The sequence below is a fragment of the Rana temporaria genome, chromosome 5 (genome assembly GCF_905171775.1).
Source record: "Rana temporaria chromosome 5, aRanTem1.1, whole genome shotgun sequence".
Classification (NCBI taxonomy): domain Eukaryota; kingdom Metazoa; phylum Chordata; class Amphibia; order Anura; family Ranidae; genus Rana; species Rana temporaria.
The window spans coordinates 153,914,334-153,933,925 of record NC_053493.1 but is presented as its reverse complement, the minus strand read 5'-3'; the positions used below and the strand labels follow the sequence as shown (position 1 = coordinate 153,933,925).

General features: G+C 41.4%; 1 protein-coding gene across 3 annotated transcripts in view; it reads right to left on the bottom strand.

The window, feature by feature from the left end:
* Nucleotides 1-18,820, bottom strand: part of PDE1C (phosphodiesterase 1C) — a 933,100-nt gene extending 914,280 nt beyond the window's left edge. For all 3 annotated transcript variants that reach the window (XM_040353264.1, XM_040353266.1, XM_040353267.1), the window contains exon 1: nucleotides 18,598-18,820. In XM_040353264.1, coding sequence (XP_040209198.1) covers nucleotides 18,598-18,682 — 85 coding nt within the window. In that variant the 5' untranslated portion in view covers nucleotides 18,683-18,820. The remainder of the gene's footprint in view (nucleotides 1-18,597) is intronic.
* Nucleotides 18,821-19,592: the final 772 nt, after the last annotated feature.

The following is a 19,592-nucleotide window of genomic DNA, read 5'->3' as shown; positions in this document are numbered from 1 at the left end:
ATATGTCATCCCCTTGATCATTGTCTCCATCTTATTACTCCCCTAATTGCTGTTCCCCTACACACTGCACTGTATTGTACTGTTTTATTACCTGTCTTCCAAATAAAACTTTTTTGTAAACAGAATCAATGCTCACCAAACGCAACATTAGCAGAAGGTGCCCAAAGGGAGGCGCTAAAGAGCTGAATAAACCACGTAGTTTTGTGTTTGTTGGCCGACAATTGTGTGCCGTTTGTATGCAAGACAAATTCCTGGCCAACGCCCTTCGGACAAAAGTCTTACGCTTTGTCCACGAAAAATCTGATCGTGTGTACGAGGCTTTACTTGCATAGTCTCAGGCCTCGTACACACGACCGAGTTTCTCGTCAAAAACCAGCAAGCTGGGTTTTTTTTTTTTGCAGAGGAAACCGGTCGTGTGTACACTTTTCGACGAGGAAACTGTCAAGGATCTCGTCGAGCCAAAAAGAGAGCATGTCTTCTTTTTCCTCGAAGGGAATGGGGAAATTTGGCTCGCCGAGATCCTCGACAGCCTAACAAGGAACTCAACGAGCAAAACGATGTATTTCGCCCATCGAGTTTCTCGATCGTGTGTACGAGGCTTCAGTAGATGCTTCTTGTAGATGGGAGAGGTTGGATTAAAGAAGCTCCTTATCAGCCCAACTGACTCTGCAGGCACTATACTGTTCCTGCCTCCCTATTTTAAAGTGACCCTGTCATCCAAGGGTCACTTTTTATGTTAAAGTGGCAAAAAAATTACAAAAAAACAACAACCTGCAAGACAAAGGCAAAATGAGCTAGTATGAATAGCATACTAGGTCATTATGAACTACTTACATTAGATCAAAGCCCCCGCAGTGGTTCCAGTACACAGCTCCGCCCGGCGACATCACTTTTGGAGTTGCTTCCGGGTATCGCGGGCTCCGGCGCTGAGATTGGCCTGAGCTGCGATGACGTCTCAGGCCTCGTACACACGACCGAGTTTCTCGGCAAAAACCAGCAAAAAACTTGCTGGGATTTTTTTTTTGCCGAGGAAACCGGTTGTGTGTACATTTTTCGACGAGGAAACTGTCGAGAAACCCGTCGAGCCAAAAAGAGAGCATGTCTTCTTTTTCCTCAACGGGAATGGAGAAACTTGCCTTGTCGAGTTACTCGACAGCCTAACAAGGAACTTGACGAGGAAAACGATGTGTTTCGCCCGTCGAGTTCCTCGGTTGTGTACACGAGGCTTCACTAGCGGAAACAGCAGCACGAACCTGCCATTGCTTCAGTGCGCATGATTTGATGACATTGGCACATGCTGATACATGGGATATCTCCTAAACTGTGGAGATATCCGGGGGAGTTACAGGTAACCCTTATTATAGTAAAAAGGGGTCTGTAAGGGTTTACACAACCACTTTAAAGCAAACCATTATTGGAATAGACTTATGAACCGTACACACGATCGGAATTTCAGATGGAAAAGGTCCGACTGACTTTTTCCATTGGAAATTCCGACCGTGTGTGTGCCCATCGGATTATTTCCATCGAAAATTCAGATGAATTCCGTCAGAGTTTAGATAGAGAACATGTTCTCTTTTACTCCAATGGAATTCCGTCGGAATTCCCATGTGATTTTGGTCGGACAAAGGTCTGACCGTGTGTACGAGGCTTTACTTTCCCTACAGCCTATTTGTCGTGAACTGTCTCTTCATTTCTCCCTAGTCGCTGCAGTCATTTCATCAGCTACATGGGTTGAATATCTGGTTTGCCCGTTACATGCAATGGTTACTCCTGCCAGCTTGTATGTCCTGTAGTAAATTCAGTCTATCTGGATTCATATGAATTATTTATGTACCAGTGCATCACAATTTAATCGTATAACTCCAAAATGTGATGAAATAAGCAATAAAAAATGAGATGGAAAAACATAAAACAATTAAAAAAAATCTTTGTCTCTTAAATCATAAATAAATTCTCCTGTCCATCACCGCTGTGTAATACACGTGACAATAAATCTTCCACAAAAAGTGTTTAGTGAACCACCACCTCTATAAGAAGACAACCCACCTTATCCACTCCTCTAGATAGCTCCGTATTTCACCTACTTCTCCTGGATATACGGTAGATCTGAGTGGTCAGAGTTTACTTAAACTCAATTCACTGAACACTTTTTGTGGATGATTTATTGTCACGTGTATTATACTGTGGTGATGGACAGGAGGACATTTTTATATACATTGATTTAAGAGAAAAAGCAAGACTTAATTTTTCATGTTTTTCCATCTTAATTTGTTATTGCTTATTTCATCACATTTTGGAGATATATGAATGAATTGCGCTGCACTTGTACATATATAATTTACAGACTGAAGTGTGAGTTGTGGAAACACTGAAGCCTCGTACACACGACCGAGGAACTCGACGGGCGATACACATCGTTTTCCTTGTCGAGTTCCTTGTCAGGCTGTCGAGGAACTCGACAAGACAATTTTCTCCATTCCCGTCAAGGAAAAAGAGAACTTGCTCTATTTTTGGCTCGTCAAGTTTCTCGACAGTTTCCTAGACGAAAATGTACATACGACTGGTTTCCTCTGCAAAAAAATATCTCCCAGCAAGTTACTTGCTGGTTTTTGCTGAGAAACTCGGTCGTGTGTACGAGGCAGCCGTTCGACAGTTTTTTCAGATTCAGCCATCTTTATTGTTTTATTGTTATATATTGTTTCTGTATTTCACTATATTTTGTTAGGCTGTGCTAATTGAGTTACATGGTAATAAAAATCAATACTCCCGATGAATCCAGTGCGAAAGTGAATAAAGTGTAACAGATTCTTAGACCGTGTTCACACTTGTGAATTGGATGCGAGTTTGTCTGCATTCAATTCGCATGACAGGAGAGTGTGACCGGCTCGCAATGGAGCCTGTTCACACAGCTCTGGGGTGGTCGCGGTCCGCATTTGGAAAAGGGTCCTGTGCGCCTATGGTTCCGATTCAGGTGCAAATTCAGGCAAAAATTCAGACTTGATTTGCACCTGAATCGGTGAACAGGGAGGAAGTAGACCTCTGCTGTTATCCATGGCCGCAGCATGTGTGAACCTAACCTTAATTTGAATTACTAGTTATTTTTCCTACCTACTACAGACAAATAAAGATAAGCACAGTTCTCTCACTATGCATATGCAACCTATAGGAATATAGAGCAGAGATAATTGAACAGTATAGCGCAGAAATAGATTAACACTCTCTCTGTAACAGACTGCTATCAGGTATCTATATATGGACCAGTGTGACACTTTATGAACTGTTTTGTTTTTGGCTGATATTATATTTGCCTCTTTAATTTACCTGTAAAAATACAACAAATATTACATGGAAAAATAAAATAAAAAAAAGTGAATGCATATGGTTAGGTCAGTGTTGCCAACCTACCAGATTGAAATTTACTGGCACGACACCCGAAATTTACTGGCGGAGCCATGTTTTTACTGGCATTTCACATTTTTAGGTGCAAATTTCAGTATTTAGGCTACAAACAAGTACGCTAGGCAAATAGCAATGTGATTTAAGGTAGATATTAAGGACAAATTATTTAGGCACATCACCCCCTGCCTTCACCTCCCTCTGTGGTGCCACAATCTCCCTCTGCCTCCAATCTCCCCCAGGCCCCCTGCCTCCAATCCCGCTCTGCAGTGCCACAATCTCCCCCTGCCTCCAATCTCCCTCTGTCTCCAGTCTCCCCCAGACCCCCTGCCTCCAATCCCCCTTTGTGGTGCCACTAACACCCCCTGCCTCCAATCTCCCCCTGCCTCCATCCCCCTCTGCGGTGCCACCGCAACCACCATCACCCCCTGCCTCCAATTACCCCCTGCCTCCAATCTCCATGCGCAGTTCCAAGCCGAACCGATCTCGGCAATTTTTACTGGCACATTCCCGCAACCACGGACATTTACGAACGGGGGAAAAAGTCCCTGTTTTTACGAACTGTCGGTAAAAATACGGACCGTTGGCAACACTGGGTTAGGCCTACACTATTGCCATCACTTACATCATATTAGCTGTATAGAGGTTAAAGGTTGCATTGGGCATATAATGTTCCACTGTCATGATTCTGATTGGGTGCTATGAGTAACAATATTTTTTGTTCTTATAACACACTTTTCATACATTAGTTACTTACAGTCCAATTTTCTTACCACCCCCGTGCAACATCTAGAGCCATACCTAAAAGAAACTCGCACATAAATGAAGATACTATACAACTCCATACACAATTTACAGTTTGTAGGATATTAACCCAGAGCTGCAAGACAAGAGTGCTCACAATTTAGCTACCACATTGCTATGAATAATAATGGCAATTGCACTGCAAAAATACAAAACTACAGGCAACTGGGAATATGTATTTTAGAACATGGAGAATTAAAACACAATTGTGTCCAATTGTAATCCTACAAAAATCTGCTTGAAAACAAAAGGTAATATAAAGCATTTACGTATATGTTATTGAAATTTTAAAGTGTAGCGCTGTGTATCAGAGAAATAGGATGACCTACAGTACTTCAATAGCATATATGGTGTTAAAAAGTGAAAATATAAATATAGGGCATTATCCCTATATATGATGTGAGCGACTAAAAAGACACAATAATAACCTGTGAACTGACAACGAGCAACTTGGAAAATAGGACACGTGGCTTTAAAAATGTCGCGTGGCTATGAAAAATCGAGGATCATATGGATAATAAACAACATATATATATATATATATATATATATATATATATATATATATATATATATATATATATATATATATATATATATGTTATTTCCTAACCACACAGAGGTTATATATATATTTTTTGTTCACAAATGGATTTCATCCTGACTAAAGTACAGGCATAGGACTTTTAAGTACACAATGGGGTTTGTTTCCTAACACTGGAAAGCGCAAAATCAGGCTCAATTCTGCATAGAAACCAATGAGCTTCTAACCCCAGCTTGTAGCAGGGTATGCCTGTATATACACATTACATACTGCATCAAGGCATTATCTTGCAAAGTATACTCTAACCAAGAAAAACTGCTTAAAGAAACAGCAAATATACCGTATTTATCGGCGTATACCGCGCACTATTTTGCCCTGAAAATCAGGGCAAAATCGTGGGTGCGCGATATACGCCGATACCCGCTTTCCCGCCATGAGTTTGAATACTGCGCCCGCATATAGCGAGCGCAGTACACTCGTGAATCTTCGGCCAGTCTCGGCGCCTCTCGTACTGACATCCTGACGTCCTGAGCGTACAGGACGTCAGTGCGAGAGGCGCCCGAGCCTGCCCGAAGATTCACGAGTGTACTGCGCTCGCTATATGCGGGCGCAGTATTCAAAGTCGTGGCGGGAAACGAGCGGGAGGACGCCGCCGAAGGACGCCGGACCCGCCGAAGATGGACACCGGACCCGCCGAAGATGGACACCGGACCCGCCGAAGATGGACGCCCGACCCGCCGAAGATGGACGCCCGACCCGTCGAAGATGGACGCCCGACCCGCCGAAGACGGACGCCGGACCCGCCGAAGAGGACACACGACGAGGCCGCAGAAGGACGCCGGACCCGACGAGGCCGCAGATGGACGCCGCGCAAGACATCAAAACTGTAAGTACAAAACAACAAAAAATCGTTTTTTCCCACAGGATTGGGGGCCATTTTGGGGGTGCGCGGTATACGCCAGAGCGCGTTATACCGCGATAAATACGGTACATCTTAAATTCAACAAAATAGTAAAGAAAATAAAAAATATTCTAGGCCCAGAAGCTCAAAAGCCCCAGGCCTACAATGTGACATTGGTGTTCTATAGCGATTGAACTGCTAGGTGAGTCACTGTAATTTTGAAAGTTGTTGAAATAATTGTTGTGCTTCATATTTTTTTTTTTTTTTTACTGTGGAAAATTAAACTGAAAATTGAGGTCCATGATTGTAGCCTTACATAAATCATGGCCAATAATGGGACTATTACAACAGCCATTTATTGTGCATTTGTCACAATCTAAGTCATGGGGAATTAGTTTTTTTGACTGATATCAAGAACCTGAAGTCCCTTATGGGCTGTTCAAATGATAAAAAACGGAGAATCACCCATGTACTGTTTTTCATGTTACTCCTCTTAAGATACTCCTGACATACAATCTCTATTAAAAGGTATGCTTTCATATATACTGTTTAGCTTACAAATCAAACCATTTATCTCTTGCTATTGTAGCGTCTGCGTACTTTATGGTACCGGTGCTAGTTAAATTTAGAGGGAGATCAAAGTGTAGTTAAACTCTGATCCAAATTGTTAAGTACAAAACAGGGTCTCTGTCTCAGCTTGGCTGTGCTGTAGGCTATTCTGTTGCATTGGGGTGTTCTTCCAACCCTGGTGCTGCAGGTGACTGCAGTGGAGTCAAGGTTTGGGTGCTCTTTCCCAGTAGCCAATCAGGAGGGTTTGGCCTCACTGCGCATGCTGGGGAGGGGTATTTATGAGGCAGACGCCATTGGTTCTGGGTCTTCTTCTTCGAGTGTGGCACCCACCTTTAGGATGACCACATCACGGCGCCCTGGCGTTATGGCCTACCTGGCTAGGGCATGCGTGCCACGCGGTGTTCCTGGTTCTGGGACCATGATGGCCCGGAGCATCTGAGCAGCGACGGGAACCCAGTGTGCGACTGGGTTGCCACCTTTGAGGATCCCAAGCTGTATTGCTGTTCGGTGGGGAGTCTGTCTGAGGAGCACCATTGGGAGGCTGGCGATCCAAAAGGGCAACAACAAACCGCCAGGGATCAAGGTAGCCGGACACTGAAGGATTGGTCCCCTGTCAGTCGGTACTTGAGCGAAAAGTTGAAGGAGATCCAGGCGTAATTTATCTAAGGAGGATTGCCTCCGTAACTTCAAGTCAGAGAGGGCCTGTGGCAGAGGTGTTTCCCGGAAGTTCACCATGAAGGGTCTGTGGCAGAGACTTTTCCTCAAGTTCAAGTTCACCAAGGAGGGTCTGTAGAAGGGACTTTATGCTACAAATATTTGAGTGATACTCCAGCTGCCAGGTCAGTGAGAGAGGCCTGTCCAGGTACACTAAACCCACTCAGGTAGGAGTGGCGCAGAGAAGTGTTATGCTTGGGAGCAGGACTGTTTCCCTATTATCACGCCTGAATCTGCTGTTATCTATTCTTTTTCAACTTTACTTTCCTCACCACAAGTTTATTGTTTTTACCCGGCTGGGTAATAAAGAGCACCTGTTGCGGACATTCCTTTTACTTCTACCAAATGCAATACGCATCATTCACCCCTAGGAATTCGGGGGAGCCATGAGGTAATCGTGCCACCCAAAACAACCAGCAGCTCCTCCGGGGGTAGTGCTACACTATTAAAGTGGTCACATTTGTGAAACATACGTGGATATCTTACTTTTTTTTCCTATAATGTTTTGATAATCCCCAACATGTAGAAACCTTTCTTGTTGCCTAGAAAAATAAGAAGTTGCCATTGTTCATCATATGCAAAAGTAGGCATTATAGCCCAATTCTATGCCTTAATTTCCCCCTATAGGTCACCACAGAACTAACGTCTACCGTGTTTCCCCCAAAAATAAGCCCGGGTCTTATATTAATTTTGGCAAAAAAAGACACAATAGGGCTTATTTTTGGGGTAGGTCTTACCATTCTTCTCTCCCCCTCTCCCTCCCTGCCTGCCAGGAATGCCCAGTGTAAATGGAGTTAAAATGCTTGTAAAATTATATAATATACAATGTGTGTGTTTCTGTAAAATATTTGTGCCAAATACCTTTGTTATAGCGCCGCTCTGCACTTCTGTGACCCGTCAGAGCTCTGTTCCCCGCAATTATATTACAGAAAAACACACATTGTACATTATATACTACTGTATTAGAGTGGATTATAGGATTTTGCAAGCATTTTAAACTAGGGCTTATTTTGGCGGTAGGGCTTATATTGGACCCCTCCTGGAACATAACACTAGGTCTTATTTTCGGGGTAGGTCTTATTTTCGGGGAAACACAGTAGTTATTCCAGTGATAATCTGCAGTTTTGATGGCTGATTCTTATGAAAACTGCTGGATCTTTGAGTTCTCATAATGTCCTGGCTACCAACCTTTTCCATGCTAGCTATCAGCATTAGCATATAGCATATGCAATATATTAACCATCAGAATAATGTCCATATTGTTTACCAGCCACCATATTAGCCTCTGAAAATGTAATGTGCATGTTTTCATAAGTGCGTTATTACTATAAGACAGGTATTAAACATTTACCATAAAATGGAGGTACATCAGTTATCCCAGATCAGAGTCTGGCTTCAGATATTGCACTAGGGTCTGCTTTCCTTCATATAAAATTGACTAAGGAATGTGCAGAACATTACCATTGGCTCATTTTATATGAAACAGAATTTTTGCTTTCCACTTCATTTTTTTTAAGCTCAGGGAATTGTTTCAAGTTTCATAAATTAGCAGAAATAGACTGCTTAAAGACATTTTGAAAGCTAATATAAATAGACAGTAATCCCAATACATGACTATGTCAACCACACTTCAATGGTTTCAAAATAAAATAAGCACATTAGATGTAGCCTGTGGCTTATTTGGATATGATACCAATATAAGAGCCAGGCAGATGTCTCCCTGACAACATTAGGGCAGGAGGCATCTCCCCACCCCGTAGTGCTGGAACCTGCTGCTTTTGTTCTTTTTTGTGTAAATCACCTTGATGTATTGGAAGTGGTGCATGCACACTCCTCTAGTTCTTTTCACTCATCTTACTGAGAAAATAAAGCAATTTGTTGGATTCCACAGAGATTCACCAACATGTTGAAAATTGTATGTGAACAATAACAAAAGCTTGTGATGGTCCCATCTTTATATTGTCAAATCCTTCCCCCGGTACCATACTAAACTTCTAATCAGGAGAAAGATTAGAAATGTATTTTTTAAGATTACCATAAATGCCTGAACATTTACAATTTAAAAAAAAAAAAAGGGGGAATGTTTTTTGTTCAAATGAAGATTTTGCAGTATGATGAAAAAGCCACACAACGGCCGTACACCCTCCTTATTTCCAAACTACCACTTGCTTCTAAATCAACCACTACACTACTTCAATAATGCTAACATCACACTGCCAGCCAAAGGACTGTCACATTTAAGCCAAATTAACCACTTCAGCCCCAGAAGGATTTACCCCCTTCTTGACCAGGCCATTTTTTGCAATATGGCACTGCCTAGCTTTAACTGCTTGCCGACCAGCTGCCGCAGTTATACGGCGGCAGGTCGCCTCCCCGTAGAGCCCGTAGCTATACATCGGCTCTCGCGCAGGCCACTAGGGGCGCGTGTGCACACGCGATCACTCGTTACAGAGCGAGGACCGGGAGCTGTGTGTGTAAACACACAGCTCCCAGGTCCTGTCAGGGAGAGAAATGCTGATCTTCTGTTCATACAATGTATGAACAGAAGATCAGTAATTTCCCCTAGTGAGGCCACCCCCCCTACAGTTAGAACACACCCAGGGAACATACTTAACCCCTTCCCCGCCCCCTAGTGTTAACCCCTTCCCTGCCAGTGGCATTTTTATAGTAATCCAATGCATTTTTATAGCACTGATCGCTATAAAAATGCCAATGGTCCCAAAAATTTGTCAAAAGTGTCCGAAGTGTCCGCCATAATGTTGCAGTACCGAAAAAAAAAAATCGCTGATCGCCGCCATTACTAGTAAAAAAAAAATTATAATAAAAATGCCATAAAAATACCCCCTATTTTGTAAACGCTATAACTTTTGCGCAAACCAATCAATAAATGCTAATTGCGATTTTTTTTTTAATGAAAAATATATAGAAGAATACGTATCGGCCTAAACTGAGGAAAAAAAATGTTTTTTTATATATTTTTGGGGGATATTTTTTATAGCAAAAAGTAAAAAATAGAATTTTTTTTCAAAATTGGCGCTCTATTTTTGTTTATAGCGCATAAAACAAAAAAACGCAGAGGTGATCAAATACCACCAAAAGAAAGCTCTATTTGTGGGGAAAAAAGGACGCCAATTTTGTTTGGGAGCCACGTTGCACGACCACGCAATTGTCAGTTAAAGTGACGCAGTGCCGAATCGCAAAAAGTGCTGTGGTCTTTGACCAGCAATATGGTCCGGGGGTTAAGTGGTTAACTGACAATTGCGTGGTCGTGCGACGCTGTACCCAAACAAAATGTATGTCCTTTTTTTCTCACAAATAGAGCATTCTTTTGGTGGTATTTGATCACCTCTGCGGTTTTTATTTTTTGCTCTATAAAAAAAAAAAAGTGAAATTTTTGGAAAACAACACAATATTTTTTACTGTCTGCTATAATAAATATCCCAATAAAAAAAAAAATAATAATTATGAGATACTGAATAGTAAGTTAAAAAAAAGTAGCGGTCCCGGCCAGCTTACAATGGGAACGAGATCTGGTCCCACTGTCAGATGTACAGTGGTCCTAGGCTCTCTCTGCGATCTTGGAGATCTCTTATTCCACGACTCAAAACACAATTGTTCATTTTACACAGGTCATACTATACCCCGGAAAAATTAATTAAGTGGAAACGAAGGGAATCTCCACTATGTGCTCGATGTAGAGGTGCTCCAGCTAATCTTATACACATGCTTTGGAGGTGTCCCAAACTCCAAAGATATTGGGAGGATATAATTCAAAATATTAATAATACACTTGGTATAAAATTAATATCAGACCCACGAATATGTCTGTTAAATATAGTAAATAAACCCAACATATCAGTAAACATCTATAGTGCAATAGCGAGATGCCTGTTTTTGGCACGAAAATTGATAGCGCAGAAATGGATCTCCATATATCCCCTGACACTAGAGGAATGGAGAACACAACTAAGGGAAACTATAGTAAAGGATAAATATATTTATTTACATAGAAATAATCAATGGAAATTTGAAGATATTTGGAAAGATTGGTTGGAGGTTTGGGACCTTGAGCGATGAGCGACCTTGCAAAACGTGGGGGCGGGGAGACGAAAGGGAGGGGGGGTGAGTGCAGGGGAAGGAGAGAGAATCACTAAAATATCAAAGGAGAACTCCCTCCCCCCCTTTTTTTTCTGGGGGGGGGGGATAATGTAAAAGGTAATATGTGTACGCCAACTGTATGTGGATTTTATGAATGTGAAATGTTTAAATTTGTATTTGTTGTAGAAGAAAACAATAAAAAAATGACTGAATTGAAAAAAAAAAAATGTCTTCATCAGTTTAGGCCGATTTTTCTACATAATTTTGGTAAAATAAATATTGCAATAAGCGTATATTGATTGGTTTGCTCAAAAGTTATAGCATCTGCAAAATAGGGGATAGATTTATTGCATTTTTATTATTATTATTTTTTTTACTAGTAATGGTGACGATCTGTGATTTATTGCGGGACTGCGACAGCAGCGGACAGATCGGATGCTTTTGATACTTTTTTGGGACCAATGACATGTATCCGTCGATCAGTGATAAAAATAGCCACTGATTACTGTATAAATGTCATTGGCAGGCAAGGGGTTAACACTAGGAGGCGATCAAGGGGTTAAATGTGTGTCCTAGGGAGTGTTTCTAACTGTGGGGGGATGGGACTGCCTGAAGGAGGAGGCCGATTGTTGTTCCTAAACAGTAGGTACAACAGATCTGTCTCCTCTCTGGTGACGGAACGGAGATCTGTCTGTTTCCATTGACAGATCTCCATTCTGTCTCTCTCAGGAGCAATCGTGAGTGCCCGGGGGACATCGCGGCTCCTGAGCACGTGCATCAACTCCTACGTCACGTGGAGGACAAGCGCGCCCCCTTTACCTCTTAAATTGCCTGCTGTACAGCTATGGCGATTTGCGCAGGGGAGCCAACCGGTCGCCGTATTTTTACGGCAGCTGGTCAGCGAGTAGTTAAACCCCAAAAGAAAAATGTAAGCTATTGTACCTTCTCGTTTTGTAGATGTGGTGGCTGCTCAGGTCGGAGCCGCTGCAATCTAATGCTAGTACAGCAATCTCCCCTGCTGTGCTGTCATGTCCTGACATGGAGACCCCCCCCCCCCCCCCCACCAGAACACTCCGGACAGCGCTGCATCAGGAGATCCTGCGGTGCTAATAATATAAAGGATATACAACATTATAGAACATTGTCGGAAATGTTTGTACTGGTACATAAACTATTTTCCACTGACAAGCTGTGTTAAAAGAATGTTACCTGGCGTTTGGCTTACAAGTCAGTCTAGTGGGAACATTTTACTAAAACTGGGGGACACAGAATTTTGTGTAGCTGTGCATAGTAACCAATCAGCTTCCAGGTTTTATTGCCAAAGTTCAATTGAACAAGTTGAAGTTAGAAACTGATTGGTTACTGCAAAGCTGCACCAGTTTTAGTAAATCTCTCCCAGTGTATCTAACACTACCTTCTCCATTGGATGACATTTCTGCTTTCCAAATGTGTCTCTGTTGCGCCTTTACCCAGAGTGGAGACTGCAAAAGACAGGAATTGACTGGTCACATGACCGGGTGAAAATAAAAGCAAAAAAGCCTAAAAAAACGAATGCAGCCACCACATTTAATGTGATACTATAGGTTTGATTTAAAAAAAAAATAACAAAACATGTCATACTTACCTCCTCTGTCCAGCTCGTTTTGCACATCCTCTTCTGGGGTCCCATGGTGGCTATTTCGGCTCCTTCCTGCATCAGATAACCCCCTCTGGGAATCGCTCTCCCAAGGGGGTAACCTTGCGGGCACGCTCCCGTGTCCAGCACTCAGCGCCCATAGCTGTCGAATGCAGGACTCAGCGCCGCCCGCGTCATTCGATTTAATTTACAGCAGCGGGAGCCAATGGGTGCGTTGCTATTAATCTATCCAATGAAGAGCCGAGAACGCGTAAAGAGAGCGACGGCGGGATCGCGCCCACGGAAATTCGGGGCTCAGGTAAGTAAAACGGGGGAGCTGGGGGGGCCGGACACTGCAAGGTGTTTTTTCACCTTAACCACTTAAGCCCCGGACCATTAGGCAGCTAAATGCCCAGGCCAGGTTTTGCGATTCGGCACTGCGTCGCTTTAACAGACAATTGCGCAGTCGTGCGACGTGGCTCCCAAACAAAATTGACGTCCTTTTTTTCCCCACAAATAGAGCTTCTTTTGGTGGTATTTGATCACCTCTGCAGTTTTTATTTTTTGCACTATAAACAAAAATAGAGCGACAATTTCCTCAGTTTAGGCCGATACGTATTCTTCTACCTATTTTTGGTAAAAAAAATCGCAATAAGCGTTTATCGATTGGTTTGCGCAAAATTTATAGCGTTTACAAAATAGGGGATAGTTTTATTGCATTTTTATTATTATTATTTTTTTTACTACTAATGGTGGCAATCAGCGTTTTTTTTCGTGACTGCGACATTATGGCGGACACTTCGGACACTTTGGACACATTTTTGGGACCATTGTCATTTTCACAGCAAAAAATGCATTTAAATTGCATTGTTTATTGTGAAAATGACAGTTGCAGTTTGGGAGTTAACCACAGGGGGCGCTGAAGGAGTTATGCTTCACCTAGTGTGTGTTTACAACTGTAGGGGGGTGTGGCTGTAGGTCTGACATCATCGATTGTGTCTCCCTATAAAAGGGATGACACGATCGATGCAGCCGCCACAGTGAAGCACGGGGAAGCCGTGTTTACATACGGCTCTCCCCGTTCTTCAGCTCCGGGGAGCGATCGCGAGGGGGTGGCTAGAAACGAATGGCCGCGCCCTCATCCCGGATCGCTCCCCGACGATTTCGGACCGCCGCATGTAGGGGGGTCCCGATCGGACCCCTGACCCGCGGAAAGGCAGGGACGTACATGTACGCCCATATGCCTGTACATGCCATTCTGTGGACGTACATATACATGCGGCGGTCGTTAAGCGGTTAATGCACAGGATGCATTAAGGTGGAAAAACACAAAGGTTTTCAACCCCTTTAAGGATTGAAAAGTTATATATTCCTTTTTGTTTTGGGGTTTAATACTTTTTAAAGCGGAGTTCCACCCAAAAGTGGAACTTCCGCTTAATCCACTCCTCACTCCTTGCATGCCACATTTGGCATGTATTTTTTTTTTGTTGGGGGGGGATGGGGGCTTCAGTAGGTGTGGGACTTCCTGTCCCACTTCCTCCATCCGCCCAGGGACCGCTTAGGAGATACATCATTTCGCCTACGGCGGCCCCTCCCTGTAGGCGATCACCTGGGACACATGACAGGTCCCAGGAGATCGCCTGTTCACTCAGGGAGCGCTGCGCCATTCGCAAATGCGCAGTGCCCACAGTTACAATGGAGGCGCCGGCGGAGAAGGGGGGGAGAGGAGCGAAGCTCCGGGGCGGCGCGTCGCTGGACCGTGGAACAGGTAAGTGTCTGTTTATTAAAAGCCAGCAGCTACACTTTATGTAGCTGCTGACTTTTAATAAACATAAAAAACGTGTTATATAAGTGTTATGTATCCAAATAGCTAGACATCTTAAAAGTAGTCATTTTTTACACACACAGTAAACAACTTCAATTTAATAATACACAAGCACAGAAATCCAAGAACAAAGAAAAAACAGAACGATGATTTGTGATACAAATGGTAACAAACTACTCCTTACAATGTAAATGGTTTTCTGTACTAATTGGCAGCTGTTTTCCTTTGCTGATTATTCAATAATGCAATGGTGCTTCCTGCTTTTTATGGTCTTACAGGATTCCTGGTAGCAGAGTGATTGTAGCAACAAGTAACTTACAGTTTCATATGAAAACATGGGATAAATATTTGCCACTAAATTCACATTATTATTAAACATGCAATATGGAATAGTTGTGTCACAGCAGCATTTTTAGACCATGTGGATTCAGTGCATAAAAGGACACCAGCTGTCATTATTGCTACGCAGCATTAGAGATGATGTCTTCTATCCCCTCTGGCACTATTGCAACATCTAGTTTAGAGAGAGATGCCGTTTAATTTGTACATCTATTTTATCTTTCACCTGTCACATAAAAAGACCAGTAACAAGAAGTGCATGGCACTCATCAAACCCAAAGGGCTCAAGCAAGCTTACACACAAGCCATCCTGTAAGCGTTGATGGAACATTTGTAAAAGTATATCACATAAATGCTAAACCATCAAACCAAATTCCACATCCTTACAAAGATCCCTATCTATATCTATGAAAGATACAGAAAACAGAGCATGAAACCTCATTAGCTTAAAGCATGAAAGAGTCCTGCTTTGCTTGGGGAAACAAAAAGGACTAGATCTAACTAAAGTAAGATTGCATTGTACATTAAAATATGCATGGATTTAATAAGGCATTCAAGAAGTGTGCCTAGAGGAATGGCTACAGACAAGTTTGTGCACATGCATTAACTTCTACTCTTACAGAAAAGTGAGAGGATGATTTATTTCCTAATGATCAATGGATAAAATAATACATTTGTTTTTGCGTTAAAGCTGTTCTACAGTATGGAGAGAAGCAAGGCAGCTGCGTCTCTGAACATTTAGGTTGCCACCTCTGTAAGAGTATAATGAGCCCTCAGAAATCAGAGCAAGCAGGCAATTTAACGAGACATTTGACAGCACATGCCAGCACCCAAATTAAATCAAACATGAACAGCTTAGTGGCTGTGAGGCAGGTGGAATTACCGCCCTCAGATCCAAACTTTACCTCAGAGCAAACAGCGCTTAATCTAAAGCCCCATACACACAGTTTTCCTGATGGTTTTCTCTTCAGGTTTACCAAAACCATCTAATATGAGGTTAAACCTTAAGCGTTTCAATTTGAATGCAATCAGGCAGGTCCTTGTACTACATGGTTTTGGTAAATCTGAAGAGAAAACCAGCAGGAAAACTGATAGTGTGTATGGGGCTTAAGAGAGCATTAATAAGACATCATAAAAAAAAGTAACCCGGTCCCTGGGTTACAAACAAGAGAGGGTCTGTAGGTTTGTTCTTAAGTTGAATTGGTTTGTAAGTCGGAACACTTCAATTTTTTTTATGCGTAGTTCCAGCCAAAAAAAACCCACATTTTTTGGATAGCGTAGGAAAGGGTTAACACCCCTGTAACATTTGTTTTGCTGTCTGTGCCTCTGTTCAGAAGATTTCACCTCACTTTCTGTCCCAATGACAATTGGATATTGGAAATTTTGGGTTGTTGTGGAAACAAGGATTGGTGATAAAGCATCAGTGGAGGTACCTTTTTTCTATGATAACTCTTATGCCCCATACACTGTCCGAATGTCCGATCGCGTGTACGCGGCATAAAACCCCATACACACTGTTAGATTTTCTGCAGATTTTTGTCTTCAGATTTACCAAAACCATATAATATGAGGTCAAACCTTAATGCCGCGTACACACCATCACTTTATGTGATGGAAAAAAAACGACATTTTCTGTGAAGTAAAAAACAAAGTTTTTGAAACTTCAATTTTCAAAAACGACGTTGCCTACACACCATCGTTTTTTCACAATGCTCTAGCAAAGCGAGGTTACGTTCACCACTTTTTTCCATTGAAGCTCGCTTCATAACTAGCTTCTGGGCATGCGCGGGTTTAAAAACGCTGTTTTAAACGTCGTTTTTTGCTACACACGGTCAATTTCTGTGACACAAAAAACGACGTTTTGAAAAACTACACAAAAAATTGAAGCATGCTTCAATTTTTTTTTGTCGTTTTTCACAAGACATAAAACTAAGTTTTCCCCCACACACGGTCATTTAAATTGACGTTTTTTAAAACATCGTTTTTTTTTCATCACATAAAGTGATGGTGTGTACGCGGCATAAAAATTTCAATTTGTATGCAATCAGGCAGGCCCTTGCACTACATGGTTTTGGTAAATCTGAAGACAAAAATCTGCAGAAAATCTCATGCCGCGTACACACGATAATTTTTCAGCATGAAAAAACGTAGTATTTCAAAAACGTCATTTAAAATGATCGTGTGTGGGCTTCACATCATTTTTCAGGTTCTGAAAAACGACAAAAAAAAATCTAAAATGCTGCATTTTTTAACGTCGTTTTAAACTATGTCGTTTTTCCGGTTGTAAAAAATGATCGTGTGTGGGCTAAAACGACGAAAAAAACCCGCGCAGAAGTTATGAGACGGGAGCGCTCGTTCTGGTAAAACTACCGTTCGTAATGGAGTAAGCACATTCATCACGCTCAGACAAAAAAGCGCGAATCGTCTTTTACTAACACGGAATCAGTTAAAGCAGCCCAAAGGCAAACGGAACTTCCCCTTTAAAGTGCCGTCGCACGTGTTGTACGTCACCGCGCTTTGCTAGATCATTTTTTTTAAACGGTGGTGTGTGGGCAACATCGTTTTATTGATGAAGTTGGGAAAACGTCGTTTTTTAGACATGTTGAAAAACAACATTTTCTTTCATGCTGAAAAATGATTGTGTGTACGCGGCATAACAGTGTGTATGGGGTTTCATGCCGCGTACACACGATCGGACATTCCGACAACAAAACCGTGGACTTTTTTCCGACAGATTGTTGGCTCAAACTTGTCTTGCATACACACGTTCACACAAATGTTGCCTGAAATTCCGAACGTCAAGAACGTAGTGATGTACAACACTACGACTAGCCGAGAAAAATTAAGTTCAATGATTTTGTTGTCGGAAAAATTGAGAACCAGCTCTCAAACATTTGTGGTCTGCATACAATTTTCTTATTCAATTTCCTTTAGATTTACCTTCAACTGTGTAGTACAAGGGCCTGCCTGATTGCATACAAATTGAAAGTGTTTCGATTTTACCTCATATTATATGGTTTTGGTAAATCCAAAGGAAATCTATAGTCGAATATTGTATTATGTATGCCCAGCCTTACAGGACTGAATTTCTCTTCCTAGGGGTAGATTTTCTATTGCTTCCTGTTGTCTCCCTCTGTTTGTAAATAGGAGATGTTTGTAAGTCGCATGTTTGTAACCCGGGGACCACCTGTACATGCATAGTATCTAATAAAAATATGTAGAGAAGTGATTTGTCTAATTCAATTAAATGCTGAAAAAGGTTTTACTTTTAAAAATAAATGTAACACCACAAAGCTTAAAGATAAAACATTAAAGCCCACAAAGAATACACTCTATACGTACTTATGTTTTTGGTAAATGCTAATTTATTAGCATGGTTTTAGTTTTGCCAAAATCAATGACAACCGGTTACAACTTATTGTAAACTTCCAAAACTTCTGCAAAAAACAATCTGGATGATTATCTATTTATTAGTCATTGTGAAACGCATTTTCTAAAAAAAAAAAAAAATGTAAGCGCGAGTGGTTGTTGAGCAACAACAAAATAATAATCAGATAATACGTACAACAAGATAATAACATAAAACGTACACAACATATTTTCCAACAGGTTCCAGTACATAGTAGTAACAAAAGCATAACAAAATAAGTTGAAGAGCCTGGAGCCCTATGCCACACATTACACATTACACATTACAAATGTAAATGACACATGAACAGTACTGCATAAAAACACATTTACTCAGAGAAAAAAAATAAAAAAAATTCTAGCAAAGGCAAACTTCTTACCTATTGTAAAGCTAAAACCATCAATGCTGAAAGTGGCACTCCGGCATTTTTTAAATCCCTCTTTCCTACTGCTGGGCTCTGTCATTTTCCCCTTTATCAGTAGTTAGTTAGCAGTGGATTTTATTTTATTTTCCTTGTGGTCGCTGAGATTCAAAGCTAGCTATTAGCCTTCTCTGTGTATCTGCCTGTGGCAGCACTTACACCCGACTTCACACATCTCCTAATGCTGAGACAGCCGTGACTGTGAGAAAAGCACCCAACACTATCTCCTCCCACTGAGACTGTCACTGGTATACTACTGACGTGTTACAGTTAAATAACTGCTAAAGGGACGCAAAGTCATTAATAGTAATAATACTTTAATGAGTCAAAAATGTTCTTCTATCATTGTGTCTAATTTTTTTTTTGTGATTTTTTTTTAATTGATGCAAAAGTATAGTTAGAATTTGAACTGGATATATCATTACAGATGTTGAAGTCTAACTATCTATCATGTACCTGTTGTCATGGGTACACGAGTTAAAAGAAGTGATAGTATAGTGGTTAACTTACTCAGAACACTGCAAAAGATGTTCAATATGAAATGTATACTGAAAACAGACAAATCTAGCCTGAAATAAACTCATTGTTGTGATATTACAAAGAGAAAAGCAGCTATGGCAACATTTATATACATATTGATCTGCATATATCTAGAAAAGCTGTTTGTGACACTCAGATATATCCTTAAAGCAGGGGTTCACCCAAAAAAATGTTTTTAACATTACATTCAGCCGAGTTGTCTTTTTTTTTTAAATCAGAAATATGTTTATTGCTTCATAAACAAGTACAAAAAGAGAAACATTACCACTGCACAGACAAAAAATGATGATTCCTTCAAGGTGTACATCATACATGAACAGACATAAAATATAGGTCCCCTACTTCACCCTCGGTCGTCATTCTTCCCCCTCCAACAAGAATACATACCGTTCCACCTTACTACCAGTAATACA